Source organism: Dermacentor silvarum, chromosome 10 (genome assembly GCF_013339745.2).
Source record: "Dermacentor silvarum isolate Dsil-2018 chromosome 10, BIME_Dsil_1.4, whole genome shotgun sequence".
Taxonomy (NCBI): domain Eukaryota; kingdom Metazoa; phylum Arthropoda; class Arachnida; order Ixodida; family Ixodidae; genus Dermacentor; species Dermacentor silvarum.
In genome coordinates, this window is record NC_051163.1 from 14432074 (window position 1) to 14457902 (window position 25829).

At 48.1% G+C, this 25829-nt stretch overlaps 1 protein-coding gene across 1 annotated transcript in view; it reads left to right on the top strand.

Annotated features, from left to right (window-relative positions):
- The window catches only part of LOC119466635 (ATP-binding cassette sub-family C member 2), a 169732-nt gene that overhangs the window by 81854 nt on the left and 62049 nt on the right, over positions 1-25829 (top strand). The window contains 2 exon segments of the mRNA XM_049657463.1: positions 21086-21217; positions 21998-22160. Of these exon segments, the coding sequence (XP_049513420.1) occupies positions 21108-21217; positions 21998-22160 (273 nt within the window). The 5' untranslated portion in view covers positions 21086-21107.

Below are 25829 nucleotides of genomic sequence, written 5' to 3' on the forward strand. Positions count from 1 at the left end.
GCGATCGCCAAATACGCAGTTTCTGTCGGAGAACAACGCCGTGAGCACTACCTCTCCCCATCCCCCCACGGCCTTTCGCGCGACGGAAGACGGCGCGTTTCCTGTCAGCTTCCCTCTCTTGCGCGCGGCAGATTGACCCGCGATTGTCGGTTGACCCTCGCAAGCCTTCACTCTCACATACAGCGCACGGCGCGCTGTGACGATGCTATCGTGTTTGGACCTAATAAGAGACATCACGGCCGCGACGACGCCGGCGGCAGAAATGCACTTAGAGTGTTCATATAATTGCTATAGCAATAAAACAAGCTCCTCTGGGAGCTGCCTAAGTTGGGTAAGCATTGTGCCGCTTGCTCATGTCCACGCAACCCAGTGTAATTATCTGTGTTATGAAAGTTGATACGACCAGTATCAACACTTATCAACCCTTATCCTTCTTTATCAACCTTATCTGACTAGATCCGACCCTTATCAACCCTTATCTGTTGTTAACTACCTCGTAGGACTCGATCCGAGTCTTATCAACACTTATCGGTCGGTGTCAACCTTATCGCAATAGACCCGACCTTTATGAACTCTTATCTATCCTTCTCGGACATAATCCGACCCATATAAACGTTTTTCGGTCCTTATCAACCTTATCGAACTTGAGCCAACCCTTATCAATCCTTATTGGTGCTTATTAATAAGCCTTATCATTACTCCGCCCAACATATACCCTTATCTTTCTTTAGCACCTGATATATCCGCATCAAACCATTATCAACCGTGATGAGCCGTATAACCTTTCATCACTCCTTATCAACTCAGTCACTGCTTATCTGTCTGTATTGCTCGACGTGAAGCACGTCTGCCCTCAGAGAACTGTTGCATTTCGGTCGGTGAAGGAACGCCCCAACGGAAGACGCATCCCGCGACCACCTAAACGCATCGAGGATGTGGCGTGTTTGGCATTAAAGTTTCGCAAAATCACGATTTTCTTGATGTCTACGATGCTTTAAGACAGCTGTACATGTGGTCCTAGAGATAGCTTTTATTCCATCATAAACAAATCTTTCAATGAAGCCTTCATAGAAACTGTTCTCTTTTGACATTTGTTTTGTACAAGTGCAACAAATTCATATGGTTCAGATATATTCACCCTCTGCAAGCGCGGGTGTTCTCAAGATATTTCGCAAAAGCTTACGACTGAATTAACCATGTAACACTATTAGAAAAACAAAACTGTTATGGTACACGTGAAATTGTTTTAGATTTAATAAGAAGTTACATAACCAACAGAAAGCAATGCGTATCAATAAATAGAAAATTATCTTCGTTTAAACTCATTAAGCAGGGTGTGCCTCAAGGTAGCATATTGGGACCACTTCTCTTTATCATTAATATAAATGACATTGTGAATACTGATGATTCGATTAACTACATTATTTACGCAGATGATACTAATTTATTCTTTTCAAGAACTAAGGAAGATGAACTCATAAATGCGCCAAATGGAATACTCAGAAAAATCTATAACTACGGCTAAAACTTTGGGCCTTATCTTTCATGAACTGATGCTATGGGACCACCATACCGATTACTTACAAAATAAACTTAGTAAAGCTTTAGGTATGTTGCGCAGATGCCAGAGGTTACTACCAGTACTGCAGAGACTTATAATTTATAACGCATTAATTTGCTTCTCACTTACGCTATTGTCACCTCGTTTGGTCAAGAGAGAGAGAGAAAAAAAAAGGTAAAGGAAAGACAGGGAGGTTAACCAGAGGTTATCTCCGGTTGGCTACCCTGTACCGGGGGAGGGGTAAAGGGATGCGAAATGATAGAGAGAGAGAGAAAAATAAGTAAAAGTAAAAAAAAGAAAAAAAAAGAAAATCACACACACACACACACGACACACACACACACACACACACACACACACACAAAACATCCGTTTCTGTGGGCACTGTCACGCAGTCTGCGAAGGCGTTCTCGTGTTGCATAGTGTCAACGTTCCATCCTACGTAACACAGTGCAGAGTCACAATTTGTCACTGAGTCCGGTGTCTTTCAAGTAACGCAGCAGCGCCTTCAGGGCGGCTCGCGCCGTTGTTTGTGTAGGCCAGTTTCCAAGGATGTTCTTTTCTGTTATTGGGCGTTTGTCCAGCTGATCAATCGTCGCTGAGAGTGCTGCTCTCTGCGGGTTGAAACGAGGGCACTCACAAAGAAGGTGTGCGATTTTTTCGCTGCAACCACAGAATTCACAAAGTGGGCTATTGGCCATTCCTATAAGAAAGGAGTACGCATTTGAAAATGCTACTCCAAGCCATATACGGACTAGAAGTGTGCAGTCCCGTCGTGGAAGGTTGAATGGAATACGGAGCTGTAAATTAGGGTCCAGGGCATGAAAGCGTGCACTTGTGAAAGCAGATGAATTCCACTGCATCAATGTTAGCTCACGCGCAATCGCGGAAAGTTTTTTCGCTGCGTCGGCGCTCGAAAGAGGAATGTCAACGCAGTTGACACCATCAAGGGCAGATCGGGCCGCTGCGTCCGCTCGATCATTGCCATGTATGCCACAGTGACTAGGCAACCACCGATATATTGTATCGTGCCCTTCATCTACTATGCGATGGTGTACTTGTCTGATCTCTGCGACGAGCTGCTCATGTGATCTATGGCGCAGTGCTGAGAGTAAACTCTGGAGGTACGAGCAAGGCTACAAGGCCTTGGAGTCACAGAAGATTGACCATGGATGGGGTGGTTCCTCCAGAATGAAATAAACCAGTTCAGCAGATATCATTGATGAGGCATGTGACGTCTTTAGCAGCATCTTGACGGATCTTGCTGGAATCACCACTGCGGCAGCTGAACTTGTAGGTGTGACTGAGCCATCGACATAAACATGTACGCGGCCACTGTGAACCTCATGTAAAAGTCCTAATGTGGCCTGTTTCAGGTCAAATGATGGCATGTGGGCTTTCTTCGTGATTCCTGGGATGGTGAGGCGTATGTCAGGTTTGTGCAGGCACCATAACGGTGAGGATGGTCTTGCTGCAGGCATGTAGTTCGATGGCAACGAAGGTACGATTGGCAGCAATTATACGACTGAAAGTTGTGTGTCACCTTTCTGTAGGTAAATGTGCAAGATGGTGGGAAGGTAGTTGGGCAACGTGCCGATGCGCCCTGAGCGCGTCGGTGGCTAAGTACGTTGATATTGGGTGATCTCGCGCTATGACAATCGTTGCCGCCGTAGACGCGCACAAGCGCGTCACGTTCGCTCTCATCTTTCGCTGAGCTCGATCGCTCAGTTACAAGTGACGCCGACGCTCCCCGCATAGAGAAGAGAGAGATGTTAACCAGAAAAGTTTCTGGTTGACTACCCTACACTTGGCCGATGGAAAGGGGAAATAAAGAAATTCAGAGCCCTTCCACTACTGTGCAGATGTAAGCCAGCGACGCTGTGGTTATGGTGGGTTTGCTGCAGTGAATATTGCTGTAGTGAATTTATACATTATCATTATTGATTATATTGAGCGTCTTCAACATGTTCGTCAAAGAGCAAGGACACCAGCATCTTGTTTTTGGCCGGCGCGATGGCCAAGTAGTGCGTTTGCTTCGCCAAGCCCGCCCCATCGTCATAGACAAGCCTATGAGCCACAGCACACTGCTGTGGTGATCCTGTGAGATCTCTCCCGCCCCTGCTCTCGGCGGCTCATCCCCACATATACAACGTGGGGATGAGCCACAGGTGATTTCTTTCTTACCTTCTTTCTTTCTTTCCTTTCTTCCTTCTTTCTTCCTTGTCCCTGGCTTATACCCGCATATCCCTGGCTCACTCGCGTATCCAATGCGAGTATGCGCCACACGTGATTTTATTGTCGTTAATCGTGACGTACCTGACAAGCATGCCATGTTATCGATGTCATGGCCTATCAGTCATGTTAGTCATGCGTTTTGACACATGTGATAATGCACAACTGGCAGGAAACCACCAAGCACATGGAGCTAAAATTGTTGTAAACGCCGGTCGGTCGACGGCGCGTGCCGGCACGACATCCAACGGCACGAGCGCAAATCGAGGGGCGCCAACGAGCCAGCTGCGGAAGAAGACGACGACGCCCGAGCCAATGCTGATGACGATAGTTTTTTACAGCCTCAGCTGTTATGGGCTCATTCCAATACCCATTGTGGGTCGCGATGATGCCGCCGCTGCCGGCGCCCGCCACGCAACCGCTATCGCCGGGAACGCGAAAAAAGTCCCCGATTCCCGCCGGGTCGAGCCCGCGCCCGCCGCGTGGGAGCCGGATACTCTACCACTGAGCCACGCAGGCGCTTGCTATAGGGCCGCGGAAAATACTCTATAAGGCAAGCACGCAGGGGGAGACGACTCCAGCCTCTGCCAGTATGGTGGTGCCATTTAGGTAAGATGCCTGAAAACGCAGCGTCCGCAGGCGCAGACGACGATATGCGATTCGGACGAGGCGCGCAATCAATGCGCTCCCAAGCTGCCGAGCCTCCACCAGTATGGTGGCGCCATCTAGTTAAGGTGCCTGCAAACGCGGCGCGCCCGACATGTAAGTTGTAATTGTAAAGCTTGATCGGGCTCAGCAGACTGCTGTGGAGAGAACATTACAAGCCGCAGCTCGCCATCCACGCCGGGCGGACAGTTCAGATCGTTGTCATCGAAACGAGAGGAACGAAGTGCCGAGAGGTGCCAAAATTGGAGCTACTTTTGAGCCGCTCCACCAGATTACGCTGTGACTGTGCTGCGTGTGCCGCGCAGCTCTGTGACCTTTTTCTACACGCGGACATGATCCTGGGGAACCTAGCCCCTGAAGCTTCGCTGTAAAAATTCACCAACAATTACGATACTCCGTAATGCGAAATTTGTGCGCAGCTCTCCACGTGTTTTCATTTCGCAATGTATTGGCTAGCGCGGACAATCTCTCTTGTGCGGCATACTGCAAACGGAGCGAAGTATGGCGCGACTGCCTCGATAATCGGCAGATTGCGAGAGGCAGCGCGTGGGTGACGCGTGGGCGCGATTCACAGCAGCCGCCGCAGACAGACCTCCGCTCATGCAACGCTTTGTTTCCATATGTATGACGCGCGCTACTCTGGCACCGTCTCGTAGCCATCGTCGTCCGCAAAGCCCGTCTTGCACAGCACTACGCGTCTCTTCTCATGCTTTCGCCATACCCTCCTCCTCCGCTTTCCGCCTCATGGTTCCGTTGCAGCCTACTTCCTTCGCCTTCCGCGTCGTGCTCTCTTCGCTATCGCCGTCTGTCATGCCGCGCTGCACTCCGCGTTCGTTATTTCATCCTTCGCTGGGCTCGTTCGCTGTTGCATAAATGGCCGGGTGACTAAGAGTTGCGCTCTAAAAGAAGGGAGATAGGAAAGTGGTGAATGTGTGAATTTGCGCGGACAGCACCCCGCAGTCAAATGTACTCGCACAAACCAGTTGTTTTCAAAAAGCAAAAAAAAAGTGTTTTCACTGTCTTCAGTGCCATTGATCGATAGGGACGGGGTTCCAGTAGTGTCAGTGTGCGCAGTGGACGACCACCTAATCACCACCATGCCTTGGACATTGATTGCCTTTGTATGCCAAATCGAGGACTGTGGCACAATATGTGTCCTATGTTCTCCTCGCAGCCGCAGGTAATCACAGGCAGGACGGTCATCAAGGCCAATTAGTGCAGGAGAAACGAAAAGACGCTTAATGCGTGTTCTGATTAGATATGACGGATGCATTCAATTGCGGGTTTGTTTTAATGACGCAATGTGCTTCAACACAGTGTCTGCTTCTGCTGCCCGTTGGCCTCGGCGTGGCCAGGGGCTGCCTCACGCTAGGGACGGGACACCTGGCGGACAGCGTGCGCGTCACATCCTTGGTGGATGCAACCTGCGACTTGGCAGTGGCCTTGTCCTCTGTGAGTACTTGTCGCGCAATTTAACTAGGACACTGAATCTTCGAACTTTCGTGTACTTGTAGATGTTCACGGTGACAGTTGCATCGGGAGGTTTTCCGACGGCGAAATAGACAGGGGTAATCGCCGTTGTCAACTGAACACATGATGCGTTAAACCGACACTTGAACTTCTAACCTATAAGATGTAGAAGTACAAATAGTAATAATGAAGTGTCTGCTCGATTGAACCAGATCTCGACACGGTCCCGAGTGTTGGAAGGTGTGATTTCTTTCTGCACTAAAATAAAACGCCGATAGCATTCCTCTGCATACACCCATCCATTTTCGATCTCGCCAGCTGTCTTGCCACGTTGTGGCGCCGTAAGTGAGGCCTGATAGATGGTGCTGCAGTGCTGCATGACCATGTAGAGTTGAAGCAAGGTCATAACTCTCTAGCAGAATATAACGTTGGGCAAGTTGGTGCATAACTTTTACGGAAGATTTGTGGCGCAAAGTTAGTCACAGGAAGCACAAGAGATACAGGATCGGTCGTCAGACTCTCAACTACTTTATTTACTAAACTCAACAAACTAGTAAGTTTCGCATACTTACCTAGGGTGCTGTGTCATGCAGGTGATGCCGGTTCAGGCATCTCTCCTTTATGACTCTCACTTTCTGTCTAAATTTATTCTTGTGCATAGCTTTAACGGAAGATTTGAGGCGCTAAGCAAGTTACAGGAAACACGAGAGGAATAGAACTCCACACTTTCAACTAGTATATTTTCAGCACACGCGCCACCTTGGGTGGTGTGCTGAAAATAAACTAGTCTTATCGAAGGTGATTGGCTGTCCATTAACTCTGACAACGCACGAAGACGACGAAGTGTTTCTCCTGTGGAACGCTGCTCTTTCTGTCTCCTGAGTGTTTGTGGTTTTTTGTGTAATCCGGGGAACATCGCTCTCCTGCGGGCGGCGATGGATCCCGACCCCGTTGTACGTAGTCCGGACATGGCATTGCCTTCGACGTCAGGCCTCAAGGAAGCGGAACAGCCGAGATGATGACACCGTCAGTGACAGCACTGAACTGTATACGGCGAGTAGCAATGACAGCGAGGACGGCTTTGTCCCTATGGCGAAACGCAAGGCGAAGAGGAGAATCCTCGGTGGGTCTTCGCCGGGAAGTACGTCAACCGTGAAGGCCTCCTGTGGTCCGCCGCGCCACACTATATTGTTTGTTCCCGTTGATCCTTCGGCCAACCTGAGGAGCATCAATAGGCAAGTCATCTCGGTACGTCTTGAAGCTCTCGTGCCGAATCAGATAATCGACATTCGAGTTAATCCCCGTAAGAATGTCCTGGCCATAGACGTCGAGCAACCGGCCGCTTTGCATACCTTGCAAACCGTCACGGAGATTGGCGACATCAGAGTACGCGCTTACATCCCGCAGGACAGAGGCATGACAATGGGCGTCATATATGATATCGACATCTCTATACCGAATACTGACCTTCCTGTCCTGGTCAAGCCAGCTGCTGACACTACGGACATACTGCAAGTTAGCCGAATAGGCAACTCTCGTTGCGTCAAGGTGATCTTCAAAGGCGACTGCCTTCCTTCACATGTGAAGGTTGGTCATTTTCGCCATGTCGTTCGAGCATATATCCCGAGACCTCTTCAATGTCACAAGTGCTTGAGAATGGGCCACGTGAGTGGGGTATGTAACAACAAGCCAACTTGCCCTCGTTGCGCCGAACCCCACACAGCAGAGTCTTGCAAAGCGAGTACCCTGAAATGCAGAAACTGCAATGCAGATCATGATGCCTCATCAAACGAGTGTCCACTAATCAAGAAGGAGAAGAGAATCTTGAGGCAAATGGTGAAGGACGGCTCGTCACGAAAGGAAGCGATAACGACTGTTAAAATACGACGTTCCCGTCGACGGCGCACTTCCAAGAAAGAAAAAAGTACTGTTTTGCCCCCAGAGCGCTCCTTCACGCCACCGCCACCGCCGCCACCGCCAAGCACCCTACACCTACATGGTCAGAAGAATACCGAAGCTCAGCAAAAATCTGAAGCTGCTTGGCCTGCTCTACCCCAGGCACACTTCTCAGAGGATCGACAGCATCGACTACCGCCGAGCGCTAATTCGGCAGCAGATAATCAAGCTGCCCAAGATGTCCAAGTCGTTGCTGTTCTGAGGTCCCTGGTGAGTGTTATCCGCTCCCTTCTGAATACCATGCAAACACCATCCGCTAAATGCGCACTGCAAGTCCTGCACTCCCTTGAACCAGTACTTGCAGGTCTACAGTAACAAGATGGCTTGCCATCCACAACCACTGCGACCTTTCCGGGAACAAGTGCGCTTCCATACTTCAATGGAATGTCAGAGGTCTGCAGTCACGGATGTCAGAATTTCGGCACTATGTTTTTGAGAACAAGTTCCCGATTATCATCATTTGTGAACCCCATTTTTCAAGAACAATTCAACTGTCGGGTTACGAGTCATTTGTTTATTCATCATGTGTTGAACGAAGTCAAGTTGTTGTGTATATACGCAAGGAGCTCACATATGTTCAACAAAACGTGCAGCCTCACGACGACAATCATTACGTATGTCTTCGTGTCAAAAATAAGAAGGTTTCCTTCACACTAATATGCGCCTACCTATCACCATCACGTCGACTTGATCGACAGAGACTAAACGACATACTCATGAAAACTCCAGGTCCTTGGATAATCATGGGTGACTTTAACGCCCATCATTCACTTTGGGGAAGCTTCAGGACTAATCAACGAGGCACGAGTCTAGTTGATCTCGCTGCTGAGCATGGACTGAGAGTTTTGAACGATGGCAGTCCGACTTATCTCCGAGGGGCGACTTACAGTAGCTGTTTGGACTTGACATTAGTGTCTCATAGTTTACATTCTAAAGTTCAATGGTTCACAGACATTGAAACTCATGGCAGTGACCATATGCCTACCTACATTAATGTCAGAGGCTTTGACAGTTCTAGTTCGCCTATGCTGTCAAGACAGACTGACTGGCAAGCATACCGACTTTCGATCGAGGACAAGTGCAGACAGGAACATCCCGAGCCCCTTGAAGACATTATCATACAAGCGCTGCAGGCTTCTACGCGGACGTATACACCATCGACAAGACGCACAGATTTCGACCAAGAACTGGAGAGGCTTCGTGCGATCCGCCGGCGGGCCGAGAGACGATATAGGCGTACTAAGTCTATTTATGACTTGAGGGAAGCCCGACGCATTCAGAAGAAAATTCAGCGTGAGATGAACAAACTTCAGGACCAACGATGGAAGAGCTTCTGCAATTCCCTGGATCCTCGCAAGACCTTATCCCCCGTGTGGAGAACTCTTCAGGGTCTTCGATCTCTTCCACAACAACGTCGTCCCTTCACTGCACTCGCTCTACATCAAAGTCGACCAGAGCTTGAAGTCGCTGGTATTTTTGTGCAAAGGCTACTGGTGACATCGTTCCACTAATGGACCTCTCGCTACATGACGTCCCTGTCGCGAGAGATCAAAGTATGGAAGTGCCTTTTACTATGGAAGAAATGCAAGCGGCTTTGGCTATGTGCCGGCGGTCGTCATCACCCGGTCCCGATGGGGTGACCTACGCTGCCTTAAGACACTTGGGTTCAACAGCGCAATGCTGTTTGCTGGATATCTTCAATAAGTCTTGGCATGACGGCATAGTCCTCGACGAGTGGAAGTGCAGCCGATTGGTGCCTCTACTGAAGCCTGGAAAGTCTCCGCTGGACCTTACATCGTACCGACCAATTGCACTTGCGAGTTGAATCGGTAAGGTCATGGAGAGGATGTTGCTGACACGTCTGGAGTGGTACCTTGAATACTATAACATCTACCCTGATGCTATGGCTGGTTTTCGACGTGGACGGTCTTCAATAGACAACGTCATTGATCTTGTGACCTCCGTGCAGCAACAAAAAGCTATGAAGCGTCTCTCTGTGGCACTCTTCTTAGACGTAAAAGGTGCCTACGACAACGTAACCCACGAAGTCATTCTCCAAGCTCTTGAGGCTGCAGAACTTGGAGGCCACGTTTTTAGATGGATTAGGAGCTATCTCTCAAGGAGATCAGTGTTTGTTCTTACAGAAGATGGCCCGACAAATAGATATATTTCCAGTCGTGGTGTCCCACAAGGCGGAGTGTTGAGTCCGACTCTTTTCAACCTCGTTCTAGTGGGGCTTACCGAAACGCTACCACAGACCGCCAATGTCTCGCTCTACGCAGATGATATTTGCATCTGGGCGTCCGGCGTGACACGGCCACAAGTGAGCGCTAGAATACAGAAAGCAGCAACCCTGACAGTGGCATACCTTCGCCGACAAGGTCTGACAATATCTACGGAAAAATGTGCACTAGTGGCATTTACACGAAAACCGATGTATTTCTACCCGGTGCGCCTCGAGGGCCACTCAATTGCATATAAGAAAACTCACAGGTTTTTAGGCGTTATTGTGGATCGAGACCTCACCTGGAGCCCCCATGTCTTCTACATGAAGAAAAAACTCATTTGTATTGAGAATATGTTTAAGTTCATAGCTGGAAAATCGTGGGGACCATCCGTGCGCTCTATGTTACAGCTATACACGGCACTATTTCTCGGATTTCTTCGCTACAGTCTTCCAGTCTTGTCGAACACATGCAAGACTAATCTCCTTGCACTACAGAGCGTACAAGCCCAAGCACTTCGGACATGTCTTGGCCTCCCGAGATGTTCTTCGACAGCTGCGACGATTGTCATTGCACAGGAGCATCCGATCACCACCCATATCGTCGCAGAGACGCTAAGAGCGCACATTAGACACTTTTCACGACTACCATCCCACCATTTAGCCAGTTTTCCAGCGCGACGACCACAGGCTACATACCGTAGTATTGTGACGAGACAACACGAGTCGATACCTTCTGGCTTCAAGCCTGCAAAACGCCCAACATCGGCATTGTGGTGTATCCCCAAATTCGCGTGTGCCTCTCAGTTCCTGGTAGAGCACTGTAAGCCCGGGCCGGGCCGGGTAGAGGAGTTTTTTCACGGGCTCGGGCCGGGCTCGAGCACGGCGTGTGCTTTTTGACCCGGGCCCGGGCCGGGCTCGGGCTTTCTGCGAGTTATTCTCGGGCTTCTCAACTCTGAAAAACATGTATTTTTCGGTCTAGGGCCGGGTTCGGGCCGGTTTCTAGTCGGGCTCGGGCCGGGCTCGGGCTTAAGGTAAAGGGGTGGCGGGCCGGGCCGGGCGGGTAACGTAGATTATTTCCGGGCCCGGGTCTCGCCATAAAAGTTTTGATCGGGCTCGGGCGGGCCGCCCAATGTAAAAACGGGCCCGGGCCGGGCCCGGGCCGCAGAAATCGGCCCGTGCAGTGCTCTAGTTCCTGGGATTGCTAAGAAATCAGACCTGTCACCCTTAGCCCTGAAGCAGTTGTCCCTGCTTTGCCTACACGAGTCTTATCTTGACCGAATACATATTTACACGGACGGTTCCACTAATTCCAACAGTTCAACCGGAGCAGTGGTTGTTCCATCGGACGCAGTCTATTTGCAATTTAAGTACGCTCACAACACCACGTCGACAGCAGCAGAACTTGCGGCTCTTCAAGGTGCAATCCATTACGTGCTCCAGCAACCACCAAATCGCTGGGCCATTTTCTGCGATTCGAAAGCAGCCCTACAAACTCTGCAGTTTGCCCTACGTCACGGGTTACACGAACAGCTAGTGTACGAAATAAGACAAGCTCATGACCATGCGATTGAGAAAGGACACGACATCGTATTTCAGTGGTTGCCGAGCCACTGCGGAATTGTTGGCAACGACAGCGCCGATGAAGCTGCTCGCTCGGCTCATCAAAAACATCAGCGAGTGCCTATACCACTCTCAAGAACGGACGCTGCGCGGCAACTTCAATCACTTGCTCGCCACATCACACTTCAAAGATGGAATTCACCAGGTTTCAGCAACTCACGTTTGCATTCTCTCGACCCTAAATTGCGACTTCGCCTGCCACCTGGACTCTCCCGTGGTGAAGCAACTTTACTGTGTCGCGTGTGGTTGGGCGTCGCCTTCACAAATTCCTATTCATTCCTAATAGGAATGGCTAACAGTGCGGCATGCAATTTGTGCGGCTGCGATGAGACGCTAGAGCACCTTCTGTGTCATTGCCCAGCTTTTGACGCTCAACGACGGATTCTTCAAACTCAACTCAGCATGTTAGATAGCAGAGTGCTGTCAGAGGAAAAGATTCTGGGACCATGGCCTACGCATTCCTGCATGCTAAAGGCCACTAAAGCTCTTCTTCAGTTCTTGAAGGAGACTGGACTATATATGAGCGCTTGTGACAGTGGACCTTCCTCTGCGACTGACTGTGTGAATAACTGACTCTTTATGTGTTTGTTTTTTTCGTATTCTCGCTCCTTATCTATTCTTCCCCTTTCCCTCTCCCCAAGCGTAGGGTAGCCAACCGGGCACGTCCTTGGTTAACCTCCCTTCCTTTCCCTTCTTGTTTCTCTCTCTCTCTCTGACAACGCACGGTATCATTGCTTTGCGCGTGAAAGCGATCATAGAGCACTTCTCTGACACCTCCAGACCTCGTGCACGAAGATAACCTGAAGTTACTGTGGCCGCTTTTTTTATTCTGGCGCGCACCTGGGGACTCACGTCACTTCTGATGACCAAATACATATATAGTCTGCGTAGATCAACACATGGACGGACATGGCCTTAAGTTTAAAATGTGCAGAACCAAGCCACAGTCAGTGTTTTGATACAATACCGTGTATGTTGAAATGAAAGTTTCGAAAAGTTGTCACGAAGACCTTACTTTGTCGACAGGTGGCGATGCTGGCGATTGCGTGGAAACGATGGAGGCGGTGTCTTCCGCCGTCGGGATTCGTCTGCACGCTGCTTGGTTTTTTGAGCACGGCCGCCATTCTTGACGCCGTCCGAGACTCCACATTTCTGCGAGACAGTCAGGTATATAGGCTATACACCAGTGCCCTCCGCAGAATGTTGCAGCATTAACTGGTATATATGGGAAGATTTACTGCGCAGATAGTTCTGAGTTACCAGAAGGAGTTAAGACAGAATCAAGCCCACATGCTGCACATGCGCTCGTGTTTGTGTCTGTAGACCAGAATACTTAACTCTTGCACTTACATTTAGAGCAAGCACTATTAATTCCCCCCCCCCCTCCCCCTCCCTCCGGCGCGGGCTGCGGCTTTGATGGCAAAGCAGTTGGCGAGAACGCCATGACGAGCGAGCACTGGTGGCAAGCATGTGATAAGAACAGGCTGCGCGTTATCGCGGTCGTCCTTTCCGCCAGTTCTCGCAACCACCGACAAAAGATGGCCGTCACCTAGCAGCGTTGCAAATTTTCTCTTCTATCTCGGGTTTTACGTGCCAAAACCAGTTCTGATTATGAGGCACGCCGTAGTAGAGGGCTCCGGAATAATTTTGACCACCTGGGGTTCTTTAACGTGCACTACAACGCAAGCACACGGGCGTTTTTGCATTTCGCCTCCATCGAAATGCGGCCGCCGCGGCCGGGATACGCAAATTTTCTCTATAGACCTGAATCTGAAGTGCTTAATTGTGGCAGCCATCTTCTGCAGGGTACTGCGGTAGCTGGCAGAGCGAACGGTCGTGGTAGCGCTCTGAATTCCACTCTTGCTCAACAGTAGAACGTCATAATCATTTAGCCACCGCAGCGTGTTAGAATGGGAGGAATAACGTGACACCGATGACAGCCAAAGTGGCGTTACCAGAAGAACAAAAACAAACAAAAAAGTCGCAGTTTCGCCCGAAAAGCGAAGCATCGATTGCGATAGCAAATTAGTAGGCAGCTATACGGAAAGACACCCGGAAAGCGCTTGCGGTGTCCTAAGAATGCTAATCACATTAAAGATTGCAGTCTTATCCTTTCTGGTCCTCCACAGGAAATAAGTGCGGTCAGCGATTACTTCAGCAAAGGCATCCTGGTAGTCACATACCTTATGGCGGTATGCATTGCCGGGAACTTCCTTGGCGCCGGAATACGTGACCAAATCATCTCCAGGAAAAGTTCTGTCCAGGTAAGTTCAGCCGTGTATCTTGCAGTATTCAACAGGGACATTAGAAGTGCACAAGTGATCGATAGTGCGCGGGAATATTAATTCTCATCGAACGCTGTGTTGCGTAGTAGTTATTCTTTTTGGAAGGAATAAATAACTTGTTAGCAGACGTCATTATTGCAGCTGATGATTAGGATGATGATGATAAGCCTTTATGCATGACACGTACCTATAAAGAGGGATTGTTCGTATACAACCAGCAGATAATCACAACTACAGAAATGAAGCGAAGAACTACGCAAGACAAAATTTGAAAGAAAATAATGCTGTGTAATTAACTGGTCAGACCAGATGAGTGGACGATAACATATGAAATAGTCAGAGGATTAACTGAACGATTATGTTGAATGTATAACTTCCTCGTGCTGAACTTCGCTTATGCTGTACTTACGAGTCAACCGCGTGCTTACGAGTCAACCGAGTCAACCCGATGTCCAAGCGACAGCCGGACTCTCGCGCTTCCGCATCGTGGTTAGCGGCTTGAAAACGTCGAGCACCCATGACACATCGAAAACATCCAATTATATTTCGTGGGGCGCTGTATCGCATCGATAGCGCGCGTACGTCAGAAATTCAAGAACTGGCGTACGCGACAAGCGACAGGAACAGAGCGGCCTCCATCACTGCGAAACTTGCGGCTCGTCGCCTTCGCTTGTCGCCGTAGCTTGAATATCGCGTGCCGACGGTTGACACGGCTGCGACGTCGTCACATAATTGGCCTCACTTTCATTCTTCGCTTGTTTCACTTAGTGGAAGAGTTCTACCTGGTACAACCTGGTCTTATAGTAATAGAAAATGCTGAATAATTTTGTTTTTTATCCTTAAAAAAAGTTTTCTTAGCCTCGAACAGAAGATTCTGCAATCTCTCAATTCACAGGACCTTCTTTTGGATGGCGTAGTCCTTATCTATCTTTCGCGGTGGCTATCTTTTAGGGTGTCGAGCCTCTGGCCTTGATAAGAGTAAGTTAGCCTTTGTAGAGTAGTTAGTTGGTAGATTCGCTTTTACAAAGTGAATCTCCAGACATGGCTGGAATAAATATTTTAGATGTGTTCATGCCACCACGAAAGCAACAATATACCAATTGCTAGTCGTCGGGCCAGTCATATCTCCCTAGGAGAAGCCGTTTCCATCGGTGTCTCGACGAATACAAGTTCGCGTGTAGAAAAGTGACACTGCGTGACGCCCACTGCTGCTTTGGTGCGTAAGCGACTTTCGTTTTATTTTGTTGTGAGACACTGCGTGGATGCCGTAAGTGGCACAGAATTAGGCACGGATACGAGGATCCAGCGGTAGCTCGGTGGGAGTGCGTGGCGCAGGGAGCGCGTAGTTTCAGAGATATTTTGGGTAGACATGAGGTCGAGCAACGGACTTAACGGGAGACCAGTGTAGAGTGATAAAGTATACTTTGAAAACTCTATATTTGAAAACTTTGCAGTAAAAGTAACACGTTGCTTATAAGAAGAGAGAATAGAAGTCAAAGTGCAATTTCTTGAATTTCGCGGCAAAACCTTGGCACCTGTACGCCAGGGTTACGCCACCGATTTCATAGTAGTTACTTGTATTTACGCTGCTGTAACTTGGTAAAACTTCTAGAAGTTGCTAAGTTCACTCTTTGGCTCTATTAGAATACGATGTAAACCCATCGTTACCGATGATAAATATAAAAGGTCGAACAGACCCCAGCAACATTTATGACGTCAAAGGCGAGCTTGTGCGGGGATTTCAAGGCGGCATCGCCACTTGTCTTCCATTGTTGCTTGCTTTCTGGCTTAGCCTCCTCACGCGGAGGAGGAGGAGGAACAAACTTTTATTTAAACCAGCAGTTTAGTTGGCTGGGCCGAGGCGGAGAAGAGGCAAGACCTCGATGTCCTCACGCGGAAAGAGTAGATTTTTTTGGTTTTGTGTAAGGTTGTTTTCTAATGCAGCCCAAAATAGTTTTTAACAGCGGAGCTGTTTAAGCCGGCCGTAAGTCCGTGACGCGTAAACAGAAAATGTGGGCCGATCCTCGCGGTAGTGCAGAAAGGGTCCAAGCGCAATAGCACATACCCCTGTGAACTGGCGAAGATGAGCCTGGCTAAGTGTAGCTAAGCATGGTTGGGACTACTTAAGCTTAGTCAGTCATCGATAGCCAATCAACAACCAATCAACAGCTACTCGATAATCGATCAATAATCAATAAATTCCGGAAAATGCTGGGGATGACTTGGTAGGGCATAGCCTAGCCAAAATACGTGGCCAATACCTTGCGATAGCCAATCAATAGCTAACAAATAATCGATCAATAATCAATAAATTCCGGAAAATGCTGGGGATGACTTGGTAGTGCTTAGACTAGCCCAAGAGCCAGGACTAGATAGGAGCCCATCAGCTCCGCTCTCTTTTTAGCATTGCGCCTCCAGTGCAAGCTACGCTAAATTTTTATTGCGATAGCAATTATATGGACACTTCAACCGGATTTCTGCCGTCGGCGTCGCCGTCGCCTTCGGCGTCGCCCGCGCCGTGAGGTTCCGTATAGATAAAATCTTCGCCGCACGCCGTATGCCCAGAGGCAGCGTGCGGGGACGCGCGCTATCACGGAGAGCGAACGCACTCAATCTCCCACGCGCAAGCAAGAAAGCGGAAAGCCAGCGCCGGAGGGAGCAGGGGGGGGGGGGGGGGGGGGGGGGGGCACTTCTCTGCCAACAACCGCGCTCGTCGCTCGTCCGCACAGTCTCTTATCTCTCCCACGCGCAAGCAAGGAAGCGGGAAGCCCGCGCCGGAAGGAGCGGGGGGGGGGGGGGGGGGGGGGGGGGGGGGGGGGGGGGGGCGGGCGCACTTCTACGCTGCCAACAACCGCGCTCGTCGTTCGTTCGACCGCACCGTCTCTTATCTCCACACGGCTCTGACCTTTATGCGCATTTGCCGCTCAGTTTCCGTTGAAGCGATAGACCGCGCGTACCTTCGCCCCCTGCTGCGGCGTATATATCCGCTCGCTGCCAGCGTTTTGACGGTCGTTGTCTGCAGTCATTCAGTGTGATCTATTCATGTTTGTTTGTGCGCGCTCACACCACGCTTCTTCAATCAGTTAGTAATAGTCGGGCCACATTTTCCAACGCACGCTACACATGCAATGCTGCCCGGGTCGGCAGTGCAGCGCTACAGGTGTGTCCCTTCGCACGCGCTGCCCACGGGAAGCGCTATTTTTGGTTTGACTGATAGATAGATAGATAGATAGATAGATAGATAGATAGATAGATAGACAGATAGATAGATAGATAGATAGATAGATAGGTAGATAGATAGATAGATAGATAGATAGATAGATAGATAGATAGATAGATAGATAGATAGATAGATAGATAGATAGATAGATAGATAGATAGATAGATAGATAGATAGATAGATAGATAGATAGATAGAACCGCTCTGGAACGACCAGTGAAATAGCTACGGTGTCAATGACTGTCCTCAATGAATAGCCTCACTCACGCTTTTTTGAAACTTCATAAAAATGAATATTTGTTTCTAATCTTGGTTTCATGTGCAGACGTATCAAGGCTTTCTGGACGAGGATAGCGTGTCGCCTTTCGCCAGGATAGCATGTCTGTGCCTCTTACCGTAAGTTCTCGCATGATTGATTGATTGATTGATTGATTGGATTTACTGTTCGAAAGCCACACTGCGACTGTGAGAGACGCCGTAGCGGAAGGCACTGGGTTTTTTTCAACCACCTGAAATTATTTAACGTGCGCACCTAACTCTAATTAAACGAAGGTTTTTTTTTTTTTTTTTTTTTTTGGATTCCGCCCCCGTATAAATGGAACCTTCGACCTCGTGCTGAGCAGCAAGACGCCACAGGCAACGCCACCGCGGAGAATATATTTCGCATGAAACAGGCATTAACCTGCCCTTGACTTGTTGGGGCTTCTTCAATCGATGTGGAAACGGGACTCCAGATTCGCTAACGTCAATCGCTTGATTAGATAACTTTTGTGACAATTGTGTTCGAACTTGTTTGTGTTCACATGTTTCGTGAATTTTCTCTTACATTTATTTTGCCCTGCCTGCATGGACCTTTAGTACGCAGTATGTATTCAATAAATAAATAAATAAAATGGTGATCCAGCTAAGCAACATCGGCGGCTTTACGTGGTTTTGTCGCCGAGTAGAAATGTGCCATTAGCTTCGAATTCTAAGCTGCAGTCTTGCAGACAGTTATCTTGTAGTACGTAATATTCTATTTTCAGGTATAAAAAAAATAATATTTAGACTATGGGCACAGTATGCTTAGGTGCCTCGGAATGCCCGCAAAAGAGTCATGATAAGGAACTTAAGTATGTCGCGACGCGGCATTACACTGACGGATGGAAACTCTACGTAACATTTCCGGTAGAAGTGCGTATACAGGGCAGAAAGTCAAATGGCCTGGAAACACAAGTGTGCAGCACCAATGCCAAGCGCCGAAGCCACAGAACATGTACGCAGTGCATGTTCTGTGTTTACATGTTTCATGTTTCAGCCTGTAAACCATGTAGTAGCGACCATGTGCGAATCTCTACGCACATATCTCAACACTGAAACATTTACGCGGCCGCCTACAGCCATTCTATTTGCTTCGTTGAGCATACATGGCATATGAATATCCCCCACCACGAGCACAATTCACCTTAATTTCATTTCTCATATAGCGGGCACGAAAACATTGCGTGAAATCGACTAGTATAGCGAGGAATATCCAGACGGTAAATTGCATTGACGCTATCATTAGTGCTTCACGTGCAAGGTGACTTGCAAAGAGCATTATTAGTCCCCGCTTGAGCAGCAAGCAAGCTGGAAGGCAAATACACGCATATGGACACAAAAGCCCCCAAACAGAAGCACACACACAGATACACAGGCGGACTTATGTGCATACACAAACAGACAGGTAGAACTACACAAAAACACATACTCACACTCTGCTTCACTTTCTCTGAACATCAATGATCAAACTTTACTTTCAGTCGTACTAGCACTCTTGCTGTTTTTAGAGCGCTGGTAGCTACGCTCTACCTAGGGATGGCGCAAGAGGCTCGGCAACACTGCTTCAAGCTTGCATCATGTCGTGTACTAATTAACATGATCATTTGCTAGGATTTCCCACTCACACATAGGAACCCCATGTATCTTGGCGCATTGGTCAGAGAAACGCATGTCCGTTGTCCCATCGATGACATCCATTTTAATGCTGTTTCTTCTAACCCGTGCAAGCTGTAGGTCGCTATTCTTCAGATTCACCCGTCCCTCCCCTGTAACAGGACCTTCAAAGAGGTGGGGAAGAAAAAGAAATCGAAGTTGCCAATTCCACACCTGCGAAGAGGTGTGCGCTGCAAGCGTTTGGTCCATGCTCTGACGTCACGGATGCGCCAGAGGGTAAGCTTATAGTTACGCTACTGGCTTTTCAACTTTGAATTATGTACCGCGACATATGACGGTAAACAAAAAATGTCACAGTTCCGCCCGTAAGGCGAAGCATCGATTTCTATAGCAAATTAGTAGACAGCTATACGAAGTATAGTATAGTATTCTCAGGCGTTTAAACTTGTAAACACTCGTTTGCCATTTAAATTAACAAGCATGGAGTCAGGCGCGCACAGGCAAACATTAACACATCTCACTACGATGACCGGAAAAGGAAGAGATTAAGATAAGAAGAGAAAGTCCACTAGCTGATGTCATCGATGTATTGACAAGACTCTGTTCTACCAGGTGTTCAAAATTAAGCTTTACGGAATTTTTAAAGATCGCCTGTGGCAGTTAGCATAATTCTTATCGTTGAGCTGGGTTATTCGAAAAGGCGGACATTAGTCGCACGAGAAATCGAGACACATATTCAACTAATTAACAGAAATTGACTACTGACCTTCTTAGTTAATTACTTTACGACACATATTGCAATTTACGAATTGTAGCCGGTGAGCTTGTCAGGCGTATCCACTTGGAATGAATTTTCAGAATGACACCAGTTTGGAGATATGCGCCATCAAACTCGCCTTAAAAATGCACTATTGTTCCACTTACTTTTTTACCAAAATGCTGTTTTATACATTAAAGCACAAAAGTAACTGGAACGTCCATGTATTTCGTCGCACACTTTGGCAAATAATATGATATAAATAATAATTGTGATATACGAGGCTATGGTCCCAAGATTTCGTCCAGCTCGAAACTAGCTAGGCGGAAGGCCTTTCTCTTTGAACCCGGTTGTCAAGATGCATGGAAACGCAGTAAGGTCGGGCTGAATGAGCTCGATTTGTTACTCTTCCCACCTCGCTTGAAATTCATGCAAACGAAACCTCAGACCATAGCATCTCGTATATACGTAATTGCAAAGCCTGCCAGATACAGCCGGGCTAAGACCACCGCATGAGAGTGGCGGTGGTGGATGGTTCTAACTCAGGGGTGCCACATTCCAACGCGTCAGTCACAGCTTATATGTCGTAATCGGGCTGACGACAGCAGTCTTTAATGCTCATCGCCGTTGATCATACAGTTGCATGACGTGCTTGGCGTGCCCGTGCTACAGCTTCGAGAAGCATAAATGTCATGGAGCAAGGAAATAATTAGAGAAAATCGCACGACGTAATTGAAGCAAAACGTATCGATCACTACCCCGTGATCATCACGTCAGAGTGCGCGGTAAGTTTTAGCCCTCCCAACCTCTGCAGGCGGTACTACGACAGGGCCACCGATCAAGTGCGCATCGATTAAAAACTACCGGGGACCAAATCATACCCGGCCAATACGCTGAGGCTCGTAGGTCACTTGTTGGACGGATACAGCGAGAAAAAAACGCGAAGCGCTTGGCTTCAGGAAGAGTTCGCTTGCCCAGGATGGCTACGCGTCGTAATGTTATTTCCTAGTTTATTTGCTTCCTCCTCGATAAATGCCCTGCAAGGTAGCGCTGCTACGGCTTTTCAGTGGAAGTGGGCAGCCGTTGCAAAAACACAGAAGTCGTATGTTCCAAGCGAACTCTCAGCATTTCCCAGGCGACAATTCACGTTCTGTTCTGTCGTATTTCCAAAATCAAGGCGTACACCTCGATCGCCGAAGATGGCATTCCTGGGACGTGTGTTCAGCGTGCTTTGGATCGACGCACTGCGCATAATGCTCGGCACCGCAGCCTACTACTTCTGCATATTCGCAAGGATTCCAGCTCTCGAGTGAGTATCAACACAGCTGCCAACCTTATAATACTGAAAAATAGCTCCGTCGAAGCCGGAATAGCGAGAAGTTAGATAAGCATACTAAAATTACCTGTTTACTCAACATGACCGTTTTTAAAGATTTGCTCAATTTGTACTGCAGGGGGCGCTGTGAACAGGCACCCTGGTTTGTTGTCGCTGTATGAATGGCCTGCACCACAGACAAAGAAATGCTTGTGAAGTTTGTTTCACGAAATAACGAAGTAATTCAATTCAGCCAGACTCACTCCAAATCAGACCCACCAGAATTCTACTCAGCCTGGCTCACTCAGGCCTGCGGGCCTAATTTTAGGCGCAACTCTGACGTATGTAACGAGGCTCTCAGCCACAGTGCACGGGTAGGCCTACTACTAAGGCTTCGCAGCCTCGCAAAATAGAAAGGCTACTAGGGAATCATCGACAGAAGCTTATTTCTTGCACTTAATGGTTCATGATGACGCAGTTCTACACCATCTCACGAGAAAATGTTGCAGCTGTCAACTGCAAAACACACTCGCCGTGTATGCGCGTATACCTGGAAAAACAATTTCTGCGAATCACTGCCACTGCGGTACGCGACAACCTTAAATTTATATTGCCTCGATAATTTCACAAACGCGCCTAGTATCCCCTCCACTCACGCTATGCGTTAGCTGTAGTGAAATGGGTAAGGCTTTAATTATGCAATGTACTGACGAAATACATCATGTAAATTTGTGCCAGCGCAGTAACGTTCTTTCTTTGTTTTCTTTTTCCGAGACTGCTGATCGACAGCACAGGGAAAACAGACCTGATGATCTCGTCCCTGCTCTTCATAGCAACATGCGTCGCCGAGTGTCTCCTGTCTTCGTACAACATGGATTTGATTGTCTTCAGCGGAAGCCGCATCAGGTCGCTCCTACAGGGAGTAATCTTCAGAAAGGTGCCAAACCGTTCCCTTTAATAACCGTCGTTCTGGCCTTTCATGTTTTACAACGTAAGCTGTTGTGAGTTCATTCCAATAGCCGTTCGGGTTGGGGCTTTTCTTTCTCACTCCTGGCGTTATGTGCGACGTCCGTCGCAGATAACACCAGGAGTGAGAAAAAAAAGATACCCCGTTCCTGCCGGCATCGAACCCCGGCTCGCTGCGCGGAAGTCAGCGACTCTAACACTGAGCCACGCCAGCGCTTGCTAGCTTTCAGCAGAAACATGCCCCATACGCGCGTCCTAGCGCGCGAGGAGACACGCGATGTGAGATGCGCGCCTTTGCACTGCAGTTGCATATTATTACACCAGGTGGCACGCCATGTAGCAGTTGCATAGGTAGCGCTACAAGGTAGACAGAAAAGTTTTGAGGAAGAAAAAGAAGATTAAGGAGATGTGTAAAAAAATGCTAGAATCAAAAACATGTATGGCATACCTAGTTAAATCTAGCAGGCCTTGTGACTGTCATCATTCCGTTTCAAAGGCGACGCCAATAAACTATCATCATCATAACCATTAGCATCGTATCGTGCGACTTGTCACACGATGTGCGATGCGCACCGCGTAGCGTTGATACGTGTACACTTTGCATTGCAGTTGCATACTATTACACCAGGTGGCACGCGATGTAACACTTGCACAGAGAGCGATATAACGTAGATAGAGCAGGTTTGAGGAAGATTAAGGAGATGTATAAATAAATCCTAGAATGAAAAAATGTACGGCATACCGGATTAAATTAAGCAGGCTAGGTGACTGTTTGTCACCGCCGCGTTTCTAAGGGGATGCCAATAAATCGTCATCACTTTTATTAGTATCGCATCGTGCCGTTTGTCACGCGATGTGACATGCGCGCCACATAGCGTCGATACGTGCAATGTTTGCATTGCACTTGTGCTGCATTCCACCCTGTGTACCGACATGTAGCAGTTGCATGTAGCAGTTGCATTTTGCATGCAGCTTGACCTGGTTAACTCAATCAAGCTAGGTGACTGTCACCGCATCGTTTCAAAGGGGATGCCAAGAAAGCGTCATCAACAGCAACGTAGCGTGTCACGGGTCAAGGGATGACATGTGCGCCACGTAGTCTGGATACCTGCGTTTACTCTTTGGTGCACATTATAGCGACTCCTCGCAAGGTACAAACCGCTGCTGAAGGAGCGAATCGTGGGGCTACGCGCGCGGCTGCAAGCAGGTAACGTTATGGTCAGCAGACCGCTGTGCAGAGAGCCGAACAAGCCGCAGCTCGCTGTAGACGCCGGGCGGACAGTTCAGTTCGTTCTCCTGAAAACGACGCAAAGAGGCTTTGCCTCGAAGACCCGCTAGTGCGTGCTGGAGCTCCCATGGAGCCGCTCCTCCAGCTTACGCTGCGACTCTGCTGCGTATGCCAAGCAGCTAGGCATGTGACTTCTTTCTCCAAGAGACCGCGTGACTAGTACAAACCAGATAGTCACAGTCTTTATGGAAGAGGGACAAAACTATGTAAGCTCTGCAGCGAGAAAGAGAGAGCGTGAGACAGGGAGTTTAATGCTATTTGGAGAGTTTGGCCTAGCGACAGGCTTGGCATGATACTCCAGGTGTGGTGGCGAGGGATGAATGAATGGGAGTTAAAGAGCAAAGCACTTCCACACACATACGCATGCAAGAAATTTACTACCGAAAAGTTATTTACAGAGTCTGATTGAGGCCAGTACCCTACAGGAATGCTATAAGCACCTCACCGGAACACATTTTAGAGCCTGGACCCGGCCACAGCCCAAGAATATCCCGTTACTCAAGTCCTAAGTCGTGTCTCGTATGTGAAATAACGTAAAAGTGCATACTTACTCTGCATTCCAACATCAATTCCTGAAACCTCAATGTTCAATACACGATATCTTACCAAGTAATGCATTCACGGAACATTTATTTCAGCACAGGAACCGGAAAATTACTCCCCTTAAACAAATATCTACGCTCCTGATTACAAAACTTTTCTTACGCTAGAACTGTGCGTAAAAATATGTCTCGGATAATAGTGATGTCGGTAGAAAACAACCGGCCAATCGCAACAGCTTTCGCGAATGAAAAGTTTAGTCAGTTCGGCCTCTGGTGTTCCGCTTAAAGAGGCCCTGAACCTTTTATCGAAATCGAGAAATGCATTTCAAGTTAAATTAGAGTATTTCAGAAATACCTTGCCGCATAAGGTTCTTCAATGCTTTCAACAGAAGTGGAGTTATTAGTAATCAAACATACCATTCGCGGTGCTTCCGGTCCATCAATGATTTATGCTGCGAAGGCTACGGCGGAGCGGGCTGTGCCCAAGGTCAATTCACATGGTCGCGAAGGCGAGGCTGAAATACGGTTCCAAGCCAATGAGCAGCGACATCAATTATGGTCGTGCGATTGAAACGCGACTACATCTCGCGAGGCAAAAGACTAGTTATTGAAAATTGTGCATCCAATACGTCTCCAAAGAAACATTTGAAACAGTACAGACTTTTCCATTAGAATATAGGAAAATGTGAGGTCACAGGTTGTTTGCTTCCATGCGTGAATTGCTGGGCTAGTTGGTTTATTTTCTAAAGCGAAAAAAAAAAGCGAAAAACTAAGACGCAGGACCAGAAGGAGGCAAACACACAAACAGTCGTGTGTTTGCCTCCTTCTGGTCCTGCGTCTTGGTTTTTCGCTGTTTTTTTTTTTTTTTGCTTTGCTTCCATCCACGAATGATTATGAATACGAAACGGCGCAGGCTTTCTGAAGTTTGCTCGTGGTAATGCGCGCTGAGATATGCCGATATTGTATTACCGTATTTAAGACTGTAATATCGTGAAAACTCTCTTATGTATAGCCATAAAAAGTAATAGCTATATATATATAGTGTTAACCTTATAATATTTGATCGATAACTTTATTTTTTATCTGCTTTTTCACTAAATATTACGTTTTAGCTATCTCTTCAGTACCAGTTAAAAACTACAGGTGGCACGCGTGCTATGTTAGTGAAGATTAAAGTGTGGTTTTTGTGAATTATTTCGATGTAATCTTGACTTTATGTTAACACCGAAATAACACATGTGTGTTGGTAATAAGGACACATAGATATGCTACTTCCTTCAAAATCTGGGTGAACCTATCGATCTGAATTCATACAGAACTCTCAAGACTCACCAGTGTAACGCGTGCGGTTATAGGATGGGGTCTATACATACAGATGAGTGTATCCAAGGGGGTTTAACCTCCCTGGGTGTATCCACGTTAGGTTGTATGTTGTGGCGAATGTTCTCACTTACTACGCTTCATTTATATTGTTGTGTGCTCAGTATGTGCGATGGCATAGCGATGTTATGTGACCTGGCGCAGTAGAGTACTTGGCGCAACAAGCATCGAAGGGTAAATGTCGATTTTTTCCCCGCCGAGCAGTTTGCCCCGCGAAATGTATATGGCGTTGCCGTGCCTCCACAAGCCGCCATAGCAGGACGTATGGGCTTCTATGGCACCTTCGCTACCATGCGTACATAAACCTTGGTGCGCCCACAAAGCTGCGCCTATACTGAACGTCATTAGTGGCGCGCAGTTCAAATTTTATTTCAGATGTTCACGCCGATGCTACTATCCGCGGTTTTGGCGCCTACGACGCACCAAACGC